General features: G+C 35.3%; 2 protein-coding genes across 6 annotated transcripts; both read right to left on the bottom strand.

Moving 5' to 3' along the window:
* Nucleotides 1-83: 83 nt before the first annotated feature.
* Nucleotides 84-16,865, bottom strand: LOC112573486 (polyadenylate-binding protein-interacting protein 1-like). Of its 5 annotated transcripts, none has more exons than XM_025253919.1 (13): nucleotides 16,586-16,865; nucleotides 16,054-16,187; nucleotides 14,922-15,001; nucleotides 11,894-11,983; nucleotides 9,892-10,107; nucleotides 9,266-9,378; nucleotides 7,524-7,635; nucleotides 6,444-6,557; nucleotides 6,114-6,226; nucleotides 3,855-3,987; nucleotides 3,365-3,559; nucleotides 2,698-2,828; nucleotides 84-2,380 (listed from the first exon to the last, which is right to left on the bottom strand). In XM_025253919.1, the coding sequence occupies exons 2-13, from the start codon at nucleotides 16,172-16,174 to the stop codon at nucleotides 2,248-2,250; spliced, it is 1,551 nt and encodes a 516-aa protein (XP_025109704.1). In that variant the 5' UTR covers nucleotides 16,175-16,187; nucleotides 16,586-16,865; the 3' UTR covers nucleotides 84-2,247. The 5 variants fall into 5 exon arrangements, with proteins under 5 accessions (XP_025109704.1, XP_025109705.1, XP_025109706.1 ...); XM_025253920.1 differs by having other exon boundaries at nucleotides 16,576-16,673; XM_025253921.1 differs by lacking the exon at nucleotides 16,586-16,865 and adding an exon at nucleotides 16,410-16,430.
* Nucleotides 16,866-18,754: 1,889 nt separating this feature from the next.
* LOC112574417 (ribosome biogenesis protein BRX1 homolog) lies at nucleotides 18,755-26,501 on the bottom strand. The gene is made up of 11 exons (XM_025255484.1): nucleotides 26,424-26,501; nucleotides 25,728-25,870; nucleotides 24,790-24,901; nucleotides 24,565-24,608; nucleotides 24,391-24,461; nucleotides 24,034-24,083; nucleotides 23,325-23,398; nucleotides 23,062-23,112; nucleotides 22,735-22,870; nucleotides 19,621-19,715; nucleotides 18,755-19,065 (listed from the first exon to the last, which is right to left on the bottom strand). The coding sequence occupies exons 2-11, from the start codon at nucleotides 25,866-25,868 to the stop codon at nucleotides 18,913-18,915; spliced, it is 927 nt and encodes a 308-aa protein (XP_025111269.1). The 5' UTR covers nucleotides 25,869-25,870; nucleotides 26,424-26,501; the 3' UTR covers nucleotides 18,755-18,912.
* Nucleotides 26,502-27,430: the final 929 nt, after the last annotated feature.

Below are 27,430 nucleotides of genomic sequence, written 5' to 3'. Positions count from 1 at the left end.
ACATTTTTACACATGCATACAATTTCATTTGTTTGGTTAAAATTGAATGCTTTATTTGTCACTTTATGAACAAGATGAGCACCTTCAATTTCACTGGTCAGATTTTATTTAGCTTCAAGATGAATTTGTAACTTTACACCATTATACCACTTTTAGGAAGGTCAACATACGAGCAACATGTAACTATAAGCTGCCTTTTTTTCCAGGAACTTTAGGACAGTGATGACTATAAGTGCATAAACATTCAACAGTAAAGAATGCGTGGTGTCCAACAAGGAAATACTTTTTTTCTAAGAGAATAAAGTGTTTAAAGTAAAACCTTTAATCAAGGGGGAAACAACTTACAGATGGTTGTGAAATACAATTCATGTCAATGACCAGGACAAAATGAAGATGAAGTCAACAAAAAAAGACTCTTAGTTTAACCAATACACTCACGGTGCTTGGATTATGTGATACAGAATTAGTGCTTTTCGGTTCACTGACAGTGTGTACATAATGTTGTCTTGAGATGTAGAGATCTACTTGTGACCATGAAGTTACTTCTGATACCTTCACAAAGGCAGTTCAACAGACATTTCCTGCAGATCTTATAATTATATTTAAAAAGACTACAAAAAGCTCTTGAGGAAAATTGCACATAACCGACTAGAATGTGCTACAGGCTACTAAGATTATTGCTGCAAGTCAGAATGGAGTGTCTCAAAAGATGTTTCGTTGAACTTGGTGCTTTAATTGTGCCAAATGCTAAAAAACATAAGGCACAGCTTACTCTAAAAATACTGTTTTTTTAAAAGTTGGCTGGATAGACTGTGGCAATGACTTAGAAACTTGTCGCGTGTTTGCTCAATGCTGCTATAGCACAAAGAAAGAAATCTTCATTATGTCTACTGCAGCTTCAAAGAAACACTCATCAAGTCCCTAAAGTCTTTTTCCCTCCCTTTAACCCTGATTATATTTCTGACAGTTTATGATCTTGCAACTCTTAAGACTGCAAACTAAAAAAAAAAGCCCAAAGTGGAACATTAGGCAACATGATGCAAAGTAAAACCAAAACTGAAATTCCAACATGGAGACTGCAGTCCTATTTACAGCATTTACTAACCAGGGAAGCAACTGATTGTTAATCTACTATCGCACCAAAGAAGGAGCAAGTTACTTTGGCTTTGGTGATTGACACAAGTCAAAATATGAGAATATAAGAACAGCAAACTTAAAATCAGTCAACTGTTTCTAAAGTCAGGATGTGGGTTAGATTTCTGCAAAAGAAAAGCATGCACATATACTTCTAAAGTGTTTTTTTTTTATAAACAACAAATATGGAATTTTATACGTGACACCCATTTCCAAAAACAGAATTCCTTGCCATTTCCCCACCAAGTCTCCTCAAGACTGAGGACAAAACTAGTTCATGATAGCTTCATAGTATACAATCTTTAGATTTATAAACGTTACACTGTAAAATCAGCCTTGAAATGATAAACATGGTGCTAACTGTGTCAATGCTTTCGCACAGATTTTTCTAATCCTTTGTCTCGTCAGAAATATTAAGTTTCCAAACTAGCAAACATAGGAATGACACCACTGAGTAGTAGAAATGTGATGGCTTAAAATTAAATGCACCTCTATTGCCAACACTTATTATACCCCACTTCAATATCTTCAAAATCTGCTTGGGAAGCACAAGATCAACAAAGTCACATCTGTTTTGATCATGTCTGGTACAGCATTGCAGACTGCTCTGGGCATTCTAATTAAACAAGTCCTCTTTAAACGTAGCAATCAGTGAAAATGTTGCTACTTTGGTTAAGAATTAATAAGCTGTAAATACATAATTTCTACTGACAGTTTCAGAAATTTAAAGGAAAACAATAACTCTATAAGAAACTAAATCACTGCATCTGTCATGTCCTTTGAAAAAGTGGACTACGGTAAGACTATAAAGCACATTATGAACCAGATCACGTAGATGCACACACCCACAAGCACATTCACGTGATAACCAATTCTCTTCAGACACCAGCCACTAGCAAATCCATGCATCAGCATGTTTCTTTCATGCACACAAGAAGAAAGAAGAGCAACTCTGTACATTTTCCAGACAACCTCTACCATTCACAATGAATGTCAGATGACAATACAAGTAATCAAAAGAGACGCACAAATGCTTTAAGTCACGTGTTACCTGCACTATAGTGCAGAAGAACAGTCGCTGCACATGCTAGAGTGGAAAGAAACAATTACTAATCATCGCTTCCCCATTTGGTTCAGCTGATAGCTTTGTGAAAGAAACTCCTCATATGCTGCCTCTTCCTCTTCATTCATGGCAAGAACATTGTCTGCATTGTAGGGTGCATATCCATTGTCAGCATAGTCATTGCTGAAAGGAAAAGCATATTGGTATCACAAAAATACTGACAACTCTTGGTCAACTTTGTGAACAAAGTAAACTAAAGAGCCACAAGGATATATAACTAGCTGATGAATAACACTCAAAGAACACAATTTCATAGAAATATCAAACTGAAAAGTAACTGCATTTTCCAAAAGAAAAATAATGACTTCTACGAAGCTATTTTTTTAATGAAAGAGGCAAAAAGCCCAGAAGTTATGGTAGTCAAAGATTTTGCCATGCACAGCAACCTTATATTTTGTGTCAAAACATCACCACATACATCCACTAGCGGAGATACTTACTAATAGTTTTCTTGGTATGAAACAGAATCAACTGAAGTAGACCAAGCTTGGTATATGCAAGGGTCTTGATAGCTCATGTTATTGAGATGAATATCTCGAGGAGGTCGAGCTGTACCTTGATGGGATGGAATCTAGGAGGAATGAAAAGCAGTATGCCTAAGTCCACATGAATGTGAGCTTTCAAACTATGGAAATTCCACTACATCCCCAAATCTCTGCTTCTTATTTTCATGCATGCCCACAGTGAGTTGATACCCACATCTGACAGTTTCCTTTCTTGCTGCAAATAGCACAACTAAAAAAAATATTCTGTCGTTCTGCATATTTTCCAGCCCCACCAAGCCAGTTTATTGAGATATGACTGCTTTGACATCAAAGTCCGAACATTCATTGATGACAAAAAAGACATGTTGGTGGAAACAGTGATATTCATGTTAGCAGGGGAAACTAATTTTCAGTGAACATGCAGTTAACCATCAAAAATCTATATTTCAACATTAAAAAAAAAATTGGCATAAATAATCTTTAACCAATTTCCTTCTTGTTTTAATTTTTAAAACTTTCCTAGGAACTGGAAATCACTTTTCAAATTTTCCTGAGATTTCTAGTTGAATCATTTGGACTGATCTTGTTCTAATAAGGAGATGATCTGTATTGACTGGTTTACCTGTGCAGGAAAAGAGCGTGGATTTGGTGCACAGCCCTGCACCTCTGCCTGCCAGGCTAGGAACTCCTGTTCTTCCTCTTCACTGAGAATATACTGATTTTCTGGATCCTCCTCTTCTTCCTCCTCCTCCTCCCGGTAGCCTGCTTCCTCTCGACTGATTGGCTTTCCATTCATGTCATAAAACACTGGCTCTGCCTTCAGCATTAGCAAACAATTTTAAGCTTTGAACAGTTTTTTAAAAAAAGAGTTGTGATGGCTTTGTCTGGTGTGTATACTTGGTGCATATCACAGTTTCCAACAAAGGCACAATTTTTTTGTTTATAACTAACAGACTGTAACAAAGACAACAAAGGACAAGTTAGGTGTGTGAAATTATAAATCATTCACCCCACAAAGCTGCACTGAAAACACAGATACAAGCACCAGTTCATGATACTAAAGTTTGCTGCTTGTACCAAGCAGGCAAGCTAAAATCCTGGGCCTGTCATACCTGCATAAAGTTAGGTGGCATCAGGTTCAACCTGTTTGAATGGGCATCTAAAGATGGTGGTGAAGCTGGGTCCCCACGTCCCCATTTGCTTTGTCGGAGATTCAATACAGACTTGACTAAATGCTTCATGTTGCTGCAGACAAAATTCTCTGTCATAATTCAAGACATCAAACAGAATCAAAATCTCAAACTATCCCTTATCTGACTCATTTCTTGCTACTTTGTAAAAATCAATTTTTTCTTAAACACTTAAATATAGTGTCAGTAATGTAAGTATAGGGTTGTCGGAAAAGTCATGACCTATTTTTTTTTCTAAGGGCATTTATTTATATAAAGAACAAAGATCAATCAATGATATATATTGCCCTTTTTGTTTGATAACTTTTTGCCATTTTTGAGTGAGCTTCATAATTCCTCATTTATAGAAGGACCTGTCCTTATCAGCAAAAAACTAAACAAAGTGTTGATTTACAGCCTCATCTGAACTGAACGTTATACCATGCAAGCATTTGAAGAAAGTGAAACATGTCAAAGTCTGACGGCTCATGATCAGGCAAGTATGGCAACACATCCCATCCAAGCTCCAGAGGTTTATATGCAGCATCAAACGAATGTCTTTGAGTTTACAAGAAACCCAAATTCTGAGCATGCTTACATATCCCAGCAATCTCTTGTATTATGTTACATGGGTCTAACTTCATCAAATCCTTTATTATGACATCATCAACCTCAGTGAACCTCCATAGCTGAGGAGCGCCCCTGAGATCAAAATCACCAACATGGAATTTCATGAACCATTGTTGGCACTGACATTTGGTAAAGCACTGTGACCATTAACTTTATGCAAATTTTCACAAGCTTGACATACATTCTTCCCTTTACTGAAGTAAAACAGTAAAATATGGCGCAAATGCGCAGCTTGGTCTTCTATTTTCAACTTGTCATAAAATCTCCAAAATTCAACCAAATCACTCACTTTTTTTATATTAGAATGAAGCTAGAACTGTCAGCTGTCAAATAACACAGCAATAACATAGATGCAAATCACTCTAGTACTCCCAAAAATGAACTAGCCCCATCTATTGCAAACATGCATCATGACTTTTCAGACAACCCAATAGCAGAGAACTGTTAGCCTGTCACCAATACAGTGAAGGCTGGCTGTCCCAGTAACAACTCTTGTCTCGGGCACTGTTCTTTTTTTGCATGTAGCATCTTTTTACAGGGCTTCTTGTTTTGCCATGATATAGCTTTAACTGCTGGCTCAGCGCAAAGCGCCAATTCCCTCTCCCATCCCTCTAGCTTACTAATGTAACATGAGCTGGATAAAGAGAAATAATAATAATAATGTGAACTTATAATGCGCAGCATCACAACCAAGATAGATCGCACTCTCTGCGCAGACCAATAATGATAAATGAAAGATAACAGTCAGTGGACAGTGAGGTGTGTGTGTATAAGGTCACTGAACAACATAAAGATGAAGTAAAAGAGTAGAACGTAAAGCAATGGATCAAGATATGAAGGGATATAAACAGTGTAAGATGGAGTCGTCACATGATGGTTAGCATGACAGTATTGCCAGGGAGAAGGATAGTAATTCAGGAATAGCACTTAGTGAACAGATATGTTTTCAGAGTGTTTGAATGTAGCCTTGGAATCTGAGTTGCTAATGTGAGGTGGAAGAGAGTTCCATTGCTTAGAAGCAGAGGGAGAACATCCATTGTCCGTATGTGACTGTCTGTGTGGGAGGGAGGGATAGAATGCACAAGTCTGATAAGAAGTGCAAGTTTAGGGCAGGAGTGTTGACAGACATAATTTCAGTAAAGTAGTGGGTGAAGTAGCCTTCAAAGAAGCCACAGCATAGAGTTGAGAACTTGTAGTATATTCTAGCTTTAACTGGTAGCCAATGAAGAGAGTTAAGTGGCATGACATGTTCAGATTTGCGAGTCCGGAAAACGAGATGAGCAGCTGGCTTACGAACATTAAAGACTGGACTAGTCGTCCTGAACAGGACCTGCTCACTATCGCCCACAACAGGCAAGAGTAGTGGGCTCTTTCACCTGCTGTGTCTATTCATGTGCTCCCTCCCAATAACAGAAGCCACTCAAGGGATGACTGAATGAAACAAAACCAACAAAAATTCTCAGTTTACACAGAAGCTTCTTAAACTTAATGTACACTAACAAGAAAATAAACACATAAAAAGGCAGCTGTCTAATAATTAACATTCTAATGTTTTTTAATGTTTTTTCTTACCTTGAAATGCAGGGGGCATCTTGTAGCTGAGAAAGAGTGATGAACACTTCATGAAAATTTTTTGCATCAGTTGGATTAACATTTACCATGTCTTCTGTCGGACCGCCTGCCAACTGAAAGCAGAATATTTGTAGTTTGTAATGACAGAAAGAAACTCTTTCAGACTGCAAATGCAGCTTAGGCTAATCAATTTCAGTGTTGAGAGTTAATGTGGATAAACATTCAAATATGCCAGCACATAAACACACACATCCACAACCTTCTTCCTCTTTCATATTTATAAAGGGACACCAGTACTACCATGTAAGTCACAACTGACACTGTTCTCACCTTGAGAAGTTGACAAACTGTTTTAACTGTGATATCTGTGGGCTGTGACAGTAATGTTCTGAGTAAGTCTGTCAGCACTTTTGGCAGGAACTCCATCTTCTCAGAGCCTGCAGCCTGCAAAACAATCTGCAATGGCAGTCTAAATCACAAGTATTTTGACTAAGAATATCATTCCACTGGAGATAGCATCAGTTTCCCACAATTGACACTCATGTGTACCTCTTGGCAGATTGTAAAAAGCTTCTACTCCACCAACCATAACAACACTGTCTTCTGGCAATATGTTTATTTATGCTTGTCCTATATGAACACTTGAAAATAACACAACAGCTTCACCAGTCCACCCAAGAAGTCTTTGTTGTTTACTTGATGTGACAATAGATCCTGATATCAAGCAGTAAAATAAATAGAAAACAAGACTCATTGTGTCAAAAAGATGCACATAACTTAAAATCAACAAAGCTAATTCAAATTATATTTCTCTTGATAGTTTAGTCCTTGTTACTCCTCGAGGACAGTGTTCTCATAACTAGAGACAAATATTTCTAGATTGTAACATTATCCTACTTTCAATTTCTGTTCGCGATAGCAGCAGTTTTTCATATCTGACAAATAAAAAATGACCGCTCATATTCATGAAGCATGATTAAAATACCTAAGCTAGGCGAATTGGCTATCTCTTGGCAGCTAAAACCCTGTATTCAATGATTCAAAGTCTGAGGGCAGGCATACACAAATTTTTTCACAAATTGGTACTTTATTGTAGGTGTCCTCTACCAATAACTCCAGTGAATGTTAAATATGGTGGAAGTTGTGATTGAGTTTAACAGACGCAAACAATTTTTTTTTAGATCAAGCAAATAAACTGGAGAGATATAATGGTATAGAACTGTTCACTAAATACCATTTTTATTTGATTCATAATCTAAGCAGCAATTTCCCCTTCCAAAAAAGTGCAACTAAACATCACAATGAACATGGTATCCCTCAGCCCAAGGGCAAACTTGCTGATGTCCTTGTATATGAGCCCTGATCTGCAGAATGTGATAATAACCTATTACTAGTGCTTTGCTTTCTTACTGTGTAATTGAGGAACAGCTCTCCCATAAAGAGGGTGAGACCACAAAGTCTATGCAGTCCCTCTTCCTCATTCATCAACAGTTGCTCTCGGTTTGTATAATCAACATTACATCTGCAGAAAAAAAATACTTCCTGTGAGAAGCAAAAAAACAGCATAATAGAACATACATTCCTGAGCTTTCTTTTGTATCTTTCTAAAAGTTAAAATTTAAAAAAATGGTAAGAATGATGAACCTCTAGAGGAATGGGTTAGGAACAGACTGTGAAGGGGAGGAAGGAAACTGCCATTCCCAAAACTGTCACTGCTCGTTCATAAATAAAATAAACAAACTGACAACACTAGTAGGTCACAATGGAGATTTTCACTGATGCAATATCCTGGCATTGAATCTGTGTTCTCTTACTGTCACTGTTTCTAACAAACAATAAAGCTTTTAGCAAGTGAGAGATATACTACCAGTGATTGTAATAGATCTGGTCAAGATGGGAGAGGAAATCACAAGAAAAGCATCACGGAAAGTCAGGAAGCAAGTTGAGTGATCAAACGATTTAAAAATTCAAATTGGAAGCTCTTATATTTTTAATTGGACATTAATTATGATTTCCTCTTGTTATTTATAGCAAAATACCATGTTAAAGCAAATGTAGATGTAAAACATACCTTGAAGTCAATAAATGATAATAATACACCACCTTTTTTCAGCATAAATCAGGCTGAAAGTGGCTTAAACATAGATAAACTTGCATGAATCCTAACACCTTTTTAGGATACCCATAAAATGCACCTTCATGCGTGGACATGTATGTATACAACATACCCACTCATTATTTGATGGATATTCTTGCAGTTGACCAATCCACAGTTGTCTCTTTCTGAACAAGATGAAATCCTTACACTCTGATACTCTGGACACAATGAACAGTCCTAAAGGTGATCTCTGGGGCGTTTTACATGTCTTCATTATTCTATACAGCTATGGATATGTTTCTTACACCACAGTCTTACTACATTAAGAAAAGTTTAATAATTTATTCGGGGGTTAGGCAAAGCTAGTTTGATGCAGTCTGAGCCCCTGTTCATCTTTTGTGCAAAGAATTTTTTTACATCTGGGCCAAACAGCATGTTGACATATCATGGAAAGATAAGTGAAACTTGTAAAAAAAAAAAAACAACAACCAAAAACAGAGGTCACTAGTACTCTGTATATCAGAAAAGTGGTGGCATGATTGTAGATGGGACTTCTCTCCATTGATGTCCAGCAGTTTGTTTGTGTTTAACGCCGTGCCAGCAAGTAGGGCTATATAATGGCGACAAGTTAACAAGCTCAGGGAAAAACTCTGAGTGACATAACCATAACATTCTTTAAAAAGCCAACACAAGAAATAAACAATATGTAAAAAAGTGGGTCAAGTGTAAAAAGGAGTGGTGAAGCCCAAAAAGGCCATCAACAAACCAAAAAACCATAAGACAGTCATCAGGACATAAAATTCCTTAAATCTGATGGTAAATTCCTATCCTCCTTAAAAATGTAAAGACTTCTGCCAATGGGACGGACCTGAACAAAAGAAAACAAATGGGTCGGCTCATAAGTTGCACAAACAAGTAACACCAGACGACTTGCTTTATTCTTGCAAGGGAGATAACCCGAACTACCTTAGTTTTACTTCATAAATTTTACTGAACCTGCAGGTAACAGTGCGGCAAATAAAACATCATTTTTAAAGGATATTTTAGGGCTCACCTTTTCAAAAATTCTGCCCTAAATCGAGAAAAAATGGCATGATCCTTCAGATTGCTTGTGATGTAATGACACACACGAGCACCTGTATAGCGAAAGTTTGGTTCTGTGATACTCTGAAAAAATATTTTAACAATTTTAACCAACATTTATGATGGTGATGTTAATACAGTCAAAGCATTTTTTTACATGGATTAAAGGCATAAGCCTGAAATTAATAAGCCATCCCCCAACAAAAAGTGAAAAAATTATCTCCAAATGCCTTCATGCCTTTCTGGGGAGAGTTTTATAGTCAAAGAGATGAAGACATTCTGTGAAATAACTGTCTTAATTTCTTACTCTCAATCTGCACACTACAGTATTTAATAATGCCAGATCAATCATATTATCAACTGCACATTAACCCACATAATAGCACACGAGGCATGTAAGAAGACCTGTATGTAAATATGTGATTGAAACTGTAGATCGATACATGTCTATATGCATGATAAGGTGTTCAGAAATGTGCATTGTCTTTACAAAAAGGAACCAACAACTAGGTGTGTTAAAACTTTCACAAAATTTTGAATAAGAAAATGTTTGTAATCATAGAACATGTTTTTTTTTCTGGTATGATCTTTTCTCACCTGTTCATAAAGTATGAGAATGACTTCATGCAAAATGTCTTCTGTTTCTGCACTTCTTAGTTTTTCACAGAGAGGACGCATGTACTCAATCATATTTCCTGGGTTGGTAAGCAGAATAGCCATCGTTCTGGTGAATTCGTTTAACAGGTAGCTCACTTCCTGAGCATCTGCTCTCATACTCATCTGCTCAAACTCTTGGCTGATGCATTCTTGCTCCTGTAGACAATTAAAAGAAAAAGACAAAGATAGCTCTTCATATCGTGTAATTAAATTAACTTACTACAGCCATGACAGTTCCATCAAAATTTAGTGATTTATTTATTCTGCACATATCAAGATTACACAGAGTGAAATATTTTCATCTGGATTTTTGTAGTCAACTTACTTCTGATGCAGACTTCATAAAATAATTTTATAAAAATTATTATTACTGCATATACTAAACAATAACAATATTTCCAAAGTAATACATTATTTAGATCATCCCAATGATGCCTGATGTATGCCCAGACATGCATGTGTATGAGCACACCCTTACCCATATGAAAACATATATTAAGACTAATGTATAATTTAACTGTTATCATGCTTTAAAATTTCTTGTCCTCAACCAAGCACTGACAAAAAGGATTCTAGCACTTTGTTTCTTCCGCACACAGCATGAAAAACCTAGCATCTTTCCTCAGCATATGTTAATTTTATCAACAAGATGGAGGCAGCAAGGCTTTGCATACTTTTAGAAAGCAGCAAGGTTGAATATCAGACATAATATCAGTGGCATTTTTAACCAAGTGCTATATTACATCCTCTAGAACTCTGAAAAAGATTTCTGCCAAGTGTGTATACAAATGTAATAGAATGGGTATTCTTTTAAAATATAATTTGATTTATACTATTTTAAGGTTAAAGGTACATTATCCTTAAACATAAAACATCATTTTTCATATGAATGGTCAAGGTAAATGAAGTCTTTTCTTCATAATACAAATTAATAAGTATTTGAATATGCTATCAAACTCTGGCCTTCTGATTTCTCTTTTTTTGATTAGGAAAGGGGGGTTCTGATATCATTCTGGATTGTATGTGACCAGAAAATCTTTATGAAACGGATCCAACATAGTGGAAATATTAAATATTTATAGCCCAGAATTTTTTGTTCAACACTGAGTAAATCAGATTTTTCGACTAAAAAATATTCATCTGAACTGCATCGTCAACCTCTCTAGTACCACAATTTCTCTGAGAACTAAACATACTTCACTCAGGTTGGTTATCCCTTTAATCTTAAAATATTCAAAATATAAAAAAATCAGTTTGTGTCACTTGGTAAAGTACCCATTAAATGCACTGTCCTTCATACTATGATTCATAATTCCTGTATAAAACTAAATATGCAAGTAAGCACCAGGTATCAGAGTACAATGCTATGCAACAAGTATTTCTACACAATTATATTCAGTGAATGTTCTGCCGTGCTGAGAAATATGTGGACCATATGTGAAACTAAAAATTGTGCCATGCATGCCATTTCTACCATAGATGAGCATTAGCATTCTGCACAATGAAGTAAAAGGAAAGAGACTCCAAAGCATGCAAAACTTTGAACCATATGTAACATACAAGGTTACAAAGGGTGTTTCAAATGCAACAGTGATCAAGACTTTACACTGTAATGTCAGCCTAAAAGGCTCACTGGCAATGCACATGCTTAGCCTTTTACATGAGGATGATGCACATGACAGAAGCTAAGCAAAGCTGAAAAGAATTCTCCAAAGCTCTGTTAGAATCCTGTGCATATACTTCTTTCTTTTTTTTTTTTTAACCACTGACATTTGTGAAAGGGAGAGTTCTTAAACAAGCTCATGCATGGATAGCCAGTCCACCTAGGAAGAGTTCACAATGATGCCAACACAAATCCATTGCAGATATCTGTTGTTTCCAAGCCATTGCCCAGAAATTGCATGACAGAAGATTACATATGTGCTACTTCATACACAACTACCTGATGTGGTGAACTGTGATGAGGGACATAGTCAGGGTAACTTCCTCGTGGCACAAATACAGGTGCAGATGCCGAAAGCAGGACAGCTGGCTTCAAAAGTCAGAACAAGACCAGTTTGTAATCAACTCAAAACCCTGCTAAATGATTTGTTAAATAAATAAATGTACAAGGAATGAGGAAAGAGACTGAAGACTATACACAATGTGACAAAACATTATAGAATAAAGAATGAAAGGTAAGTTTAGTATACTTATTCTAACAGTTTTTGCTGAAGACAGTACTGAGATTGAGCTAATGGTACAAATACCAATGTGGTATTTTAATTTCTTTTACATCAAATTCCTGATGACAAATAAGCGAACTGACTTCATTCCACCCAGCCATCGTAACTTTTAAGCTTATCTGTTGTTTATGCAGAAAATCATACATGCAGGTGTGCACACGCAGACATGCACAGATACACACCCACACAGAAGCAAAAGTCTTTTTCCTCCAAGTCAGTTATTGTTCAAAAAGTTTCTTTTTTATGTACAGTGATCTCATGTGTAAAATCTCTGGCTTTGGTTTTTGGCACGTCATCTTACCAATATAATCATTACTTATCCTCATATGAATTTCAGTCCCTAAATACACTGTTTCTCCCTCCTCCCTACGGGTGTTGTAAAAAGACCAAAAGTTAAAGAGGCTGTAAATGCTGCGGCGGGGTCTGCAGGCCAGGAAAAAGCATCCAAAAAGGCTTATAATCATGATTTCCATTCACCTGAGCACCATATTCTAATTACCTGATACCTTATCACTCTAATCATTACTATATCTTATGCCAATGTTGGTTTTTTCAAAGATTTCTGTAAAACTGAGCAGTATTCTACCTCTGCTGCCATTAGTCAGACTTACCATATAAAAACACAAGCTACAGCCTGCAGAGGAACTAGTGCCTTATGTCACTCATAGGACAAGATTCGTTCCTTGATTACATTTGAGATCAATCATCTCTGCATAAATACAGTTAAACAACATCAGTTCTAGTTTCTTTCATTTGTAGAGAATTGGCTCAAACAAAGTACTTACACAGAAAGTGAAAGCATGAATGCAGTGTTTGCATGCTGCTTCAGTTTCTCTATTCTAGGTTCTATAATTCAATCAGTCATTAATGATCAAATAAGTGAATTTCTTAGATTGTACATTTCAAAAGATTGGATGATCTGTTTTCCTATTCTTATTTACTTTTTCAATACTCATGTTGGACTTTTCTCAAAGTGCAGTGGCTACACACCTATTCCAGGGCAAGTTATTTTTGTAGGTTTGTCATTTAATCTACATTACGCTACTCAAACAGCATGTCTGAAAATATATAAACATACAACCAATGACAAATGTAAGTGAGATTCTTAACAAAGTAAAATGTAAAAGATTATTGTGCTTCATTGTGTTTTTATTTAAAGGTTAATATCAATGTTAAAAGTCAGTTAAAGATCAAAATACTCTAATAAACAGTCTAAAAATTATACAAAGTGGCTGTGGTTTAGCAAGAAATAAGATAGAATCTTTTATCATTTAAGAAAGAAAATAAAGATTCCTGTGTACTGTATATTATAGTTGGTCTCTCTACAGCTAACTAAATTGCATTTGCTTAGGATGCCCATATGTAGGTGCATGCATGTGTGTGTTTGTGAGATCTAATGTCATCTTGTTCATTTTAAATGTCAGTAGTATGTGCCTAGTGGGATTTTAAAAAAAAAATTATTTGAACTGCTGCACTGCTTACAGCAACAAACACAATCTATTAAAAGTTGTAGTGTACAGGGTGTGCTTACAAACAAAATAAAGCTGCTTTTTATTTCAAGATTGTATATTCATAAATAGAGTTTTTCCTTGCTACAATTCAAAGAATCTACAACATGGTACTGAAATAATACTAGTCCAGTATCACACTTCTCTAAAATCTTGTTATTTTCTTCTTAAATATTTTGCTACTAAATTTTTTTTTTTAAATAGTACAATTTTATGCAACCACCCATTCTTTCAGCAAGTTTTTTTATTACAAAATTCATGGAGTAAGTCCTGTAAGCCTACCACATATTTTTGATGATAACTGAGCACTGCACAATCTTTCTATGTATTCCATGCCAGCTATTTGTCTCCTCGTTACTTCCATTCTATGACAGATGTCACTGGATTATGTGATGCAGAATGAGACTTTGTTTGAAGACAGGGTGCTATGACGGAGTACTATACATTTTGCTTTATTAATAATAATAATGAGGATTTGTATAGCACCTTTCCAAAAATTTGCTCAGAGGACTTTACATAAATCATACATAAACTAAATCAACAACAACCATACACCCATATTAGCATTTAACAATATAACAGACTCATGCACCCCTACAACATACACTCACTTATACACAAAGTAACTTGAATACACACTTTATCCATGCTAATGGTCAGGAAAGGGTCACAGTGAAATTAAAAACAATATCTTTACTGAACATTGAGATTTTATCCTATGAATATGATACAAAAACTTGTAAACTCTGACATAATATCACTTGATGCAAAAGCCATTTTTGAATTTACAGCCCCTTTAACCACATTGTACCTTCCTTCTTCCTGCTAATCAAGACACTTGATAAAAGTGATTATCAGTAGTAGTTTAGTGCTAGGTAATTTAATTTCTGTGTAGGTCAATACAAAAGTCAAATGCTTACTCCTACTATGTGATGAGCCATTTCAATTTACTCAACCAGCCTCTAAACAATTCATCTGTTATTTTAATTATACTATAGCATAATTTTCAACATCTATAAAACTAGCATAAACCATATTACATAAATAAAAAAATTACTAATTAAAAAAAATCCCTGAAAAGTCTTGAAATGCTTTTTTTTTTTTTTAAAGAAATGTCACTGAAAAGTACAGAATCACATGAAAATCTCTTTCAATTCAAAGATTTACAACTGAGTTAAAAAAAAAATAAATTATGATTTATATTCACAGAAACAAATGAAATTACTGTGTCAAATACCTGTGGAGGTTCTGGTGGATAGTTCTTTGGAACGAATACCGGAGCATTTACTGACAAAGTGGTTTTGGGCATTTCAGAAGCTGGAAACAAAGAAATAATTTTTTTCAATCACAGTCCAGGTTGATAAAGAAAAAAAAAATAATTTACTGTACTAGTTATTAATGTGATATATGGTGATATATTTTGTACACACCCATAAAGCACAATCATGCTGTCACCAAACAACATTAAATACCACAAGGACAGGATTTTGACCAATCTACCAAATTAAATCATTATAAAATTTCAAAATTAAAAAGTCGAAGCAAAGAAAATTCATGTTAACCGTCAGCTACATAATGCAGGATAGCTGCAGCTTATCTTCAATAATTGTGTGTGTGCATTTACTAAAGCACTTAAAACACCATGTTTTCAATGTGAGTTTTAGCAAACAAATTTGATCACTGGTCAGCAGTAAATATCTGTAAATATTTGACCAAGATTCATCAATCCATGCCAAATTTAATGTAGACACAATCTTTTTAGACCTATGTTTATTAAAAGATGACCAAAATGTAGTATATCATTGTATTGATAAAACAATTATCTTGCTTAATCTTATCTAGTTATAATCATGGCTATTTATCTGTCCTTGATCAACTCTTCTCTTAGGTTAATAACATGAACTTTTGATTCAAGTAAATTCATGTTTATACAACTTGTGTTATTTTATAATTCATAATAAAAATCATGACTAAAACTTAAAAGATTTTTAGATTTGTCAGTCAATTTTCAATTTTTCAGAGTTTGTCAGCACAAGGGAAAAATTGTTTAAAGCCGCTAAAACAATCATTTCAAATAGTTTAACTCTATAACAGGTTCTGTTTTGTATACAGAACTGTTTTTTTAATCCTTTCATTCTGAAGCTATTAAATACTAATACCTGACTTGTGCCTGTCTAGGCAATGGTAAGGAAAATCTGTGAGCTCAAATCTGTACTTTGGTTCAAGAAACTCGATGAATTATGGTTTACATGCCAATGATGTTCTTTGGTGAGTGAGTGTGAGTGCAAGTCAAACAATAAAGTTTTGTTCGGCACAAAAATCGACCCTGACTATTATGCTCAAAAAACTGTATCTGTCTTCTAACAAACCTGATGGTCCACCACCATGTAGCAGACGAGCTTCAGTTTCTGGCTTCGGCATACGGGGTGTTGTTTTGGCTTCTTTACCGCTGGGACTGGGACACATATCTCCCTTCTGATCTACTGACATCTTCTAGTGAACACTGCAGAAGTGAAACAGCTGTCCAAGTTCATCGATTTAACTTTCCGAGCGAAATGTCTATGACCCAATTTCACACGTTAGTCCTGCAGTAAATGATCGTTTGGCGTGACATCAATATTTTGTCATGTGGTTGTATGATATGCATTTAGATTTATCATGACTCTAATTATGTAAGTTTAACATTGTATTACTCCTCTTTTCTAGGTTTTGTTTGTTTTGTCACCTTTTCGTGGCACGAGATGGACCTCTGCCGTCTAATGTGACAATACTGTATGTTATACCAAGAAAATAAAAATATAAAATTCCTTCTAGATGGTATTTAGTCTAAACTTTAACTGTGCAGTAAAATAAATAGCAGTTCCTTTAATATGAAAGTAAGCGGCACTTACTAATCGTTACCTTATGATCTTTATAACATTGTGCGCGTCTGCATGTCACGTGGCTGTTTGTTGTGGAGGTGTAGCGAGACAGTTTTTCCACCCAAGAAACTTTTTCCAAGCGAGGAATGCAGAAGCTGGGTTTTCTAGTGTTGCTGAATGATTTAACAAACATTCTCTTGGTATTTTTTATCATAACCAAATAAATTTTTAGTTGTATGTGTTTAGCTTTTCATGTTATTTTTATTTAATTTGACTTGTAGTTACTTGTAGTTACTCTTTAGCAGACGATCAAAACACCCACTCGCGCAGTGATATCAAAAGAAATAGTCCGCTATCCACATCTCTTTGTAAGCTGTAATAATTTGAACCTAAAAGTTTCATGTGTTTCTCAACTGTTAATTTCATTTTGGAGTATCCTCAGCCATTGGCTCTCGCTGAGAGTTCGGTTCTGTCCTTACAACAAGACGCATACCTCGCTTGGAAAAAGTTTCTTGGGTGGAAAAACTGTCTCGCTACAGGCGAGCTTTCAGCGCAGTTGTTTTCTGAGGAGGCCTTGCATATCCAGCTAAGGAACGTCGCCATATCCTTAGTTGACACATTTTCTGCAGAAATTTGAAAAATATGGTACTGTGTATGTGGGTATGTCGATTCTAATCTATATTGTATAGAAGGTTGAGTTTGCTGCGGCCTGCGGTGTCGTTTTTCCAGACCACTTTGGGTTGGCTGTCTGGGGTTCATATCTCGTCTCGGGCAATCTGTTCTTTCTCTGCATTTACAGTGCTGGCTGCTTTGCCATTATATAACTTCGGTTGCTGACTCAGGGTAAAACACCTATTTCCCATTTCCACTCTACCCATGTAGACGAGGGTGGTAACCACACTTCATATAAATCTGTTGATCTTGCGTTCCATGTAGGAAATTTCTTACTGAGTCTCATATGCCTGGATTCGTTTGGGGGTATCAGAAAGCAGACTATATACTGTATGATACAGCAGGTACACAAGTACAAAGGACTGTACTTCATGATAAATGTGATGCTGTTGCAGCCTTGCCATTGCTGCTGTACGGCAACCATCTTTAAAAGGGTGGTAATTAAGTACTTAAAGCTAATTGATAACCTCCTCAAGCTGTATTGCATTCATGTAGATCTCTGCTTTGCCATGCTTGTTGGTGTTGATTATCCCCACTTTTGTCAGTGGTGGTCTAGTTCTGTATGGACTTGCATTGTAAGTCTGCAAGGTCCTGTTTCTTGCCAGTGATTGCTGCCTGCCATCATGTCAGTTTTGTTTGCAATGTGCAAATTACATAGGGATTTCCCACTAATAGAAAGGTGGGGTGGTTGTGAAGGGCTTCCTGCTTTATTTCTTCTGGGAAGACTTTGAACAGCACAACTGACAAATGTCTACTGTTGTATGAGTAAGTCTCCTACTAAGTAGGACTGTAGTGTACGTGCTCCTTGAGCTTGTGTAGCATTTTTATGATTTGAACAAGACCCTTTTCAAGGTCCGATTGTTAGCGTGTGTCACCATTACAGTGAGGGTTAGCTTTTCTGGCTTCCACTGTCATCTAGGGTATGCTGTCCTTTCTCTGCATGTGGTATCTACAGGTAAGGCTTGGCATAAAACACCAATTCCTGCCACCCCCGCTCTTTAATGTTGGAGTGTCAGACTCTGTCAAATGCCTTTTTATAATTGATGAATTTGTAGAGATCTCTATTGCATTATTGATGGAGGATGCTGCTCTTGACAATCTATTTTACTGTGCTTTTCTTCTATTAGATCCTCTTCAGTTGGGTGGCTTATTAGGCTTCTGGTTTTGTATTTTTAGCATGGGTTTCTATTGAATAGGCCACTATTTGCTTTCCCAGACTTTTTTCCTGGTGCACAGCAGCAAGGGCCTTTACTCTCTCCCCTCACCTACAACGCAGATGGTAAACACTTGAAATAAAATGTTTCCTTCAAGCCTGACTATGCCAACACAAAAGTGACAAATATACCCACTCTCATATTTGTGTAGAGGTAAAACTTAGTTTATTTAAACACCTTCTGTCTTGAAAAGATTTCATTTTTTTCTCTCTTCTAATGACACCACACTTTTCCCTCCTTACGAGAAAAAAAAAAGCATGCTTATCAAGAGATGATGTTACAAATGAGTTCCACATTTGCATTACAGAAAATAACATATAAAGAGCAATGCAAAATCCTTTAATTTTTTTATTGATACGACAGTGATTTCACAAGAACTTTTAGGCAGCAAAAGTTAGATGTTCATGTATATCTACTACATACATGCAGACAAGCAAGCACACAAATGGCTCTCTCTCTCACATACACATACAAATTCACACTACGATGCTTCTTCTGATTGGGCAGTTGTAAAAACATCATCCAAAGGATCACTTGGATAGGATGGCAAGTCTGGACGAAGTTCCCGGGCCATTTTCTGATCCAGCTTTCCTTTGTACTTCTGGCCTATCTTCCTGGCAATAGCCCTTCTATGCTGTAATGACATTGAAACCAACTTAAAATCTCAAAATGAATGCCACAATACTTTACACTTTGTACAGTGTTTTCTCAAACTTTCACGGATAAAATGATTTAACATCATTCATCCAACAGCACATTAACGAATTTTGAAATTCAAAATGTCAACACTTTTTTTAAAAATCTATATCTTTGAACAAATGACAACTTACCTTCTTAAGAACAATCTTTTGAAAGAAATGACTAAAATTTTTAGTACATTGATAATCAAAACATGGTAACAGCTACTGGAGCCGATGTCTTATTCTCCATCTTCAAAATACATTTCTAAACATAAAATGATCTGCATCAAGCTATATGCAGTTGTAACATCAGTTGCTTTACCTGATATTAACAAATATGGTAGAATGCTCTCTAATAATGTTATAAACATAGATATTTTTTGACATAATTATCTCTGTTAAAACTGATTCTCAAAATAAACAAAAAGCTTTAAACTGAATTCAGCAAATATTTTCCATGCAGACCACAAAAACTCATAAATATCAAAAGTTGTAATATCGAAGTTTACCTCATTTGGTGAAACATACTGAGGATTCTGGTATAATGTAGGGCCACCAAATGAACCCTCAAAAATGCGAATTGGATTTAGCACATATCGAGGACCTGGAAAAAAACATTCAAAAATTTTTTTCTCAAATTCGAAGAAGTGAACTGTTCAAGCTCTTCATTTAAAAACGTTAAGGCCAGACACCGGTCGAAAAAAAAAAAAAAAAATTTTTTTGTGTTTCACGGGATAGCGCGGATTTTTTTATATCAGCTATTTAGCCCTTGAATGAAGTTTCAAAAAATGGTTTTACTGCACTCGTCGCGCTCTCGGTTGCCATGGAAACAATCCAAAATGGCGCCAAAACAAACAATTTTAAAAGCTAAAAACTTCTTCAATTTTGTGAGTAGACTCAAAATTCTTTTTGAAATAGTTACCTAAAAGACAGATCTACATTTCTATGATAAAGAATTTGCGAATTCCTCTTAGTTTTTTTTTATAATTTTTTTTGTAAAAAAGTGTGTTAAATTTTAAGAAATTTTGATGTAAAACGGTATAACTACCAAACTACTAAGTAATTTTTAAAAATCTATCATAGAAATGTTTAAATTTGTATGAAGAAAAGCTCAACCAAATTGCAGATCTATATCTCTTGTCAAAAAGAAGGAGTTAGCTTTTGAAGTAAACAGTCTCTAACCAAAACAAGGAACTGAGAAATCGCGGAAAGAAAAACTGAAAGCTTAGTAACTTCTAAACTACTCAATATTTTTTTAAAAGCTCTCATAGAAATGTTTAAATATGAATAAAGAAAACTTCAACCCAATTTTAGGCCTGTATCACATGCCAATATAAAGTTATAAGCTTTTGAACTAAACAAGCTTACTAAAACAAGAAACTGAAAAGGCGAAGGAAAACAAAGTGAAAGCTTAGTAACTACTAAACCACTAAATATTTTTTTAAAAGCTCTCACTGAAATGTTTACATATGTATGTAGAAAACTTCATTCAAATTTTAGGCCTGTATCACATGTCAAATATAAGTTATAGGGATTTTAAGTAAACAAACTAACAAAAACAATGAACGGAAAAAGCGCGAGCAGAAATATCAAGCTTAGTAACTTGTGTTTATCTAAGCCTTTCATGTAATTTACCTGCTGAATGAAAAATATAACCATCTTTCAATGTGTTACTACATATAACTTTAACATTACTAATAAAATTAATTATTTTATTCACTTTTAGAAAAGTCAACATGGTTGTGTAGTGTACCCAACTGCTGACCAGGCTTCAGAGAAGTACACAGTAATAAAAACAATGGTGTTTGCAAACATTGAGCAACACAGTTATATGTTTAGTTAGTTATATAGAAGTTCAGTGTCCACTAGCTTCATGGTTTTTGCCATCTTTGGTCTTTTGCTATCTAACATTTAGTGATGATGTCGCATATTGCTTCCAATTTTTGCGAGCATCTACTGAAGTAGCAGCATTAGTAGGAAACACTCTCATCTTTCTTAGCCTTCAGTTGCAGGGTGATGGGATGAACATCAATTAAAGAAATTATTTCAAAAGCTTATATGGGAGTATAACCAATTCTTGCAGCCCTATGCTCCACTGGGGGCAAATAGGAATAAGAATAACCTATTCATGAAATCTAGAGATACATCACTGACTGCACCATAATTTGAGCAGCTGCTCATGTTCTGTTCCTCTGTATGCTAGGATTATTTTATGAATTACCTCTGTAGTCACATGGATTAAAGATGGTTGATTTTTGTGGCTAGGGGGTATCTTATTTTCTGTCAAAGATTTCTGGGAAAAGCACTATAGCTGTCTGGCCTTTTAGGGGGCTGACAATGATGTGCTCTCTAGACACTGAATGGCTTCAAACTTGACTAGATAGCAGTTTTCATTGTTTGTTAGGAATGCTATACATAATTGTCTTCACATTCTGTTTGTTACATTTGGTTGGAGTAAGACCATCCAACCCCCACCCAACCTTTGTTTTCTGTGCAAATGATGTAAGCTCTGTTTCCTTACATTCCTGACAAAGTACATAAATAACTAGCATTGCAAGTTGACTCAAATGTGTAAATGTTCGCATCTAGTCCTGATTACTACCGAGATTTGCAGCAGAAATTAAAACTTCGCTTTATTTTCAGCTCGCTTACCACATGACTGATGGTGTTTTCGACAGCCGAATTCGGTTCACTAAGTTACTTTTTTTAGCTGCTACGACGGTCTAAGAACGTCCACGTGGTTTTTATTTTTTTGCACGTGGTATTGTGAGAAGAAATGAGCGTCTGACAGTCACAATAAACATTTAATATTAACGTTAATGTCTTAGAAAAGAAAATATCCCAGAACAAGCTTTGACTTGCTGTCGCCATTTGTTTATACATCCGGAGGCCATGACAGTTGCCTTGTGGGATACCCGAGCACAGCCGAAGCGTGTTCGTGTGCCCTATGACCCCGTCTAGGTCGGCATTAGTGAATTCTGATTGGCTATATGCAAAGTATGTTACGCATGCGTCCATATAAGGAAGTTTCCGACCCTTTGTGTCGTCTAGAAAAGAGCTTGTATCATAGCTTGGGGCCTTCTAAGGGTTTTGACTCAGCCTTTGTTTGAAAATTCATGTCCTGACCTTTCGACCGATATACGATGTGACACAGTTGCCCACGTGGCGAGGTGTGTTGCTATGTCTCAAACATTCTCTATTCTCGCTAATTCTGCGCTCGGGAAAAGTAAATAGGATAGAAGTAGATGTTTTCATTGACAAAATAGACATATTTCTAGATTATTCTATGAAAAACCACTTGGTGAGTGAATAGAACAAAATATGAACTTTGACAGTATGAAGTAATCTGAAAATGGCCAAAATGAAAAATTTTTGACAATTTTTCGACCGGTGTCTGGCCTTAAACACCATGGAAAACTTGGTCATGTGCAAACAGAAGACAACACAATAGGGGGAAGTAGGAAATTTCCTAGATTCAACAAAATAGATCCTTTCCAGTTAAAACATGCACACATGAGCATACACTATCAGCCATGCTCCTGTATGTTAATCCAAATAAAGTGATTAAAAATGGAGAAAAATATGTTCAGACAACATAACTACAATCTCTAAATTAAGCTTACCCATCTCTGCAAGAGTAGCATTATCTTCCACAATCTGGTAATTACGAATATAGATTCTTCCATCAGCAATGCTGAATGACATCACTCGGTCAAAAAATGGTTGACTTTTTGGGTGATATGCTGGTGTTCCAAATATCTGGACAAAATGGAAACACTATTAAATAGCAAATGTTGACATGAGACAATTGTTGATGCAAGCATTACATAATTTAACACAGGAAAGACCAAATAACAAAGCAATGTTTTTTTCTAAAGAAGTCTGTTAGTTACTGAGTTTAAAATTAACTTCTAACTCCAAGCAGAAGTCCAGAAATGCATTTATTCTACCTGTATAAACAGCTCTTTCAGCAATGTGTGATGTGCAGCCCTGTCAAAAGCCTGAAAAGAAACCAAAACAGACAAACCATTACACCTTTGACTTTATATTCACTGTTTAAAAAAAAAAAATCAAGGCAACTATCTCTGCATAAATATACATGGGAAAAAGGCAAACATCTTGGATTTAATTTTTTTTTAATCCAGAAAAATGCTAATGATAATCAAGAAACAAGAATACCCATCTTCAGCATAATGAAGCAATAATGGCTAACCTTGTCAAAGGATAGAATAGGCCTAGAACCTTTTAAGCTGTTTCCTGTCATTTTCAGCTCCAGCATAGTATGAACTAGAAGAAGGATGGAGAACAGAACATTTTCATCTGATATGCAACAACAGAAAAGTTATTATAACAATCTGGTGGCCACAACAGTCTACTCTTTCCTTTCTTCTCTGGCAAACATACGTCATAAAAATATTAAAGCAAATGAAATAAAAACTGAACCAGATCTTACTGCTTCCTCTATCATTTGAGACATCTTAGCAAGGCCCTTTAAGCATTATTCATTGCAATCTATTTAGTTTCTATTGTCAACAAATATGCTTTTATGGTAAAAGTAGTTATGCAATGTTGATGTCAAGCAGTAAGATAAACATTTTTTGTTTAGTTACAAAGTCCAAACATTTTTAGATTTGATTTCCCATAAAAAAAAAATGAAAGCATTATTTAGATTTTTTTCATAGAGTAATTACATGGCTATATAGTACAATTATTCTTACCCCTTTTTTTTTTAAATATATAAATCAGTGTCAGATGAGGAAGATAAATGAAATATTAATAAGTGCAGATACATGTGAATAACATCACTGACACCATATGAAGCTGACAACTTTAATTTTGGGGTTTTCCTCTTTTTCATTCATTCTTTTGCTGCTATTTAACAAACCAACAGATTAAAGTTAAGTGAAAAGTAAGGAACCAACCATTTTCAACCAAAAATTTAGCTGATGGTCCTCTCGGCACATTAGAGATCCTGAAACAGTGCAGATTTTTTTTTAAAAGGCAATGTTAGTGATACATTTACTTACATTACTATGAAAATAGAAACTGAATATAAAAAAAAAAATAAGTCGTAAGCCTTATTTATCAGGTACCGTCCTAGTTGATTAGATTACTAAATGATCACAGATATGGAAGCTTGCCTTTGACAGAAAGAAGTTAATGCAGTGAAGAGGACTAAGCCATACATTATCATGTCAAATACATAGATAATTTATCTCTCAATGAACCGTTATAAAACATGCAACATAACCAGTCCACATGAAAATTAAAGAGCATACCACATGTACAGGTCCTGCTTCTTCTTTCCCTCAAAATAGATGCATTTATTGCAGTTTTTCATTTCACACATCTGAAAATGAGAAACCAAACATAGTAAAATAAAATACTTTCAAAAAAGTCACTTTATTTCCACTCATAAAAAAGAGCTTGAAAAGAAAGAAGCAAAGTCATACCTCATTCAAAACAAACAACTTGTCTTTCCGGTCCATTTTGTTTTCTGCAATTGCAAGAAGCAACTATTATATAATGTTGCAGTAATGTACACTTCATGCATCCAAAAAATTAATAAAGAAATTACATATGAATTAATTAAGATTTTATCAATTAAAATAAAACTAAAAACTCCCAACTCTTTATTTTTCTGCTACATGAATAGATTTGTTTCTGCTTTATCTTGCCTGATTTAGAATGTGGCATGAGTCTCTTCAAATCTTCCATAAGATGCCGGGACCTGTGTGATATTCCCCTTGAGCTTAAAACAAGCACTCTGGTTTTGTTTGTCCATTTAGCCTGAAAATGAACATGGCTAATCGTGACATTCTTAGTCATTTTGTATTTGACATAATGTTCAATCTTAAATACAATAAAATCGGGAAAAAAGGTTGCATAGGGTCATATAAACAAAACTAATGTGCGGCTTGTTTGTGTTCTGTCATGCTTTACATGAGAAGCAACTATACTTCTCAATGTACAGGTGCAGGGGTCAACAGTGTACAATGCAATATTGTTATATGCAATCTTAACTATATGTCTTTTTTGTCAATAGTGGAAAACTCACGGGTCGAGGACATGTTGTGATGCAGCTCAGTGAGATGTCAGCTGTACAAATATAGCATATAACTTCCGTAACAAGTTATATTTTAATTTTTACATATCGTTTAGTCGGTTTCTTTGTAGAGTTCGTCTAATATTTTTATCTAGGATTGTATTCCTGGCATTATATACTATTATAGCATACTAATATACTATGCACAGATTGATTTTTAGTTAATTTGAATGAAATGTGTAATGTGAAGTAATAACCACTACACTATGGGGCGCCAGTAAGCAAGGGCTGTTCCTGTGCCTTATAAAAAATCCCCTCTGTGGTGTCTTGTCGGAAATGACTCGTCATATAGTGCACAAACAAAATTGGGAAAATAGACAACATAAAACCTATAAAGGGAAAGTAGTATGTTAACCAAATGTAACCAAATATGCGGCAAACATATGCAACAGAATCTAACGCTTTGTCTAAAGAATGTGAATGCTGAAGCAGACACCATTATTACTTTATCTAAAACCTTGGTGAAGCGTTTAGTATTGTTAAATAGCAAATTCTCAAAATATTTCTCACCTTCGGACGTTCAACATTGTCACTTGATTGACTTTGTATCTTCTCCGCCATGTTTTGTGTTTTTTTAATTTTGGGGCTTTGCTTTTTTCTTTTTTTCTTGTTCTCTCCTTCTTGAGCTCCCACTAGTTTTCTCTTTGCCATATCTGCAGTGTGAAGATGTTTTAGTTTGTTAAGAAAAAATAACATTACACAGGCATTCAATTTTGTCACCAGCTAATAAATCAAGTCAAATTTAACTTAGAAGTTTTAACTATATTAAATAAACATGTGGTATTGCTCACTCCTTCGTCTTTCGATAAGAGAACTATAAAGACATGGGACATTACATTCTAAATACACCTGTGAGGTCTGAAAAATAATTGTACCCCCATTCTACCACCACGATATGCCACAATATATGTTTACCTGTACTAATTGAATCGTTATGTTCCAAAATCCATATTCAAAGCTAATGAAGCGTATAGCGAAAAAAAAATACAATATCGTGAGGGTTTTAACTAATCTATATATTGAGCAGAGAAAACGTTTGTGTTTCTTGTTAACTTTCGTGTTTGGAAGTACACTGGATCTTTACGATCCAATAAAAACGTCTTCGACGAGACTTATTAATAAATCAGTTTCATTAACAGAAGAAAAAAAGACTGTGAACTACAAAATTATGAATTACTTGAATCTTTACTGATAAACAAGAACAACCTGTGTTCGCGACTGAAAATCAAGCTGCGTGGTGCGAGATACACACGTTGAACTCACTTCCTTCAAGGGGAGATACTCTCATTCATTTGAGCGAAAGCACTCGAGAGTTGCATAACCTTAACAAAATATTGAGAACTTTTCTCCGTAAAAACTAGTTTGCTTTAAGCCGTAAGGACTGTGATACATACTTAATTTAGGCCCTTAAAATATAACCTACCAGGTGAAACTGAGCGGTTTTGCAATATATAGAATGATCACTCAGTGTCACGGTACTAAATGAAAATCTGTGGTTTTGGAGATAAATTTCGCTACGGTCTAATTATTTCAAGACTAAAAGATCAGATCTTGAATTTTATTTAAAATGTCATATTACCGTTAAATGAAAATTTCTTATGTTCCTAAAAAAATTGCACTGAGAGAATTATTTGAGATTGTTTTAATAAGTAATGTCACGGGGTTAAACCAGAGAACTAATATCCTATATACGTCATTGGTACTATTTCAAGCATCATTGCCATCCTTGTAATTGTAATGACCTCATAGTCATTTTGTGTTTTTCTTTTATTTTTTTTAAGTTTTTTGAGGATTGGACTTTTATTGCCCTCTGTTCCGTGTTTCTGGTGTTAATTTTGTCACTATGACACTTTCATAGTATTTGAAGGACAAAGTTTGAAATTTGAAGTCTTTTGGTAGGTAGCAGCATTTGGCCAGACGTTCAGTCTCAAGAGTGAAAAGGGAACTGTCATGTTGAAACCAAAACGTCTTGACTGGATCAAGTTTTTGCTCTTGAGTAATCATCATGCCCTGTATTCCTTCACACATTAGCATCATTTTCCTGTTTGAATACATAATGTTTAGTAGATCATGTTTGCCTCTTAAATATTATTTTAAATCATGGTCATTTATAGCTAGCATATGTGGCATCTGTTTACAGGGCTGGCTGCTTGCCGTAATATAGCCTTAGTTGCTGACACGGCGTAAAACACCAATGCCCCCCCCCCATAGCT

The sequence above is a fragment of the Pomacea canaliculata genome, linkage group LG10 (assembly GCF_003073045.1).
Source record: "Pomacea canaliculata isolate SZHN2017 linkage group LG10, ASM307304v1, whole genome shotgun sequence".
NCBI lineage: Eukaryota > Metazoa > Mollusca > Gastropoda > Architaenioglossa > Ampullariidae > Pomacea > Pomacea canaliculata.
The sequence above is the reverse complement of the archived record's forward strand: the minus strand, read 5'-3'. Positions and strand labels throughout refer to the sequence as shown.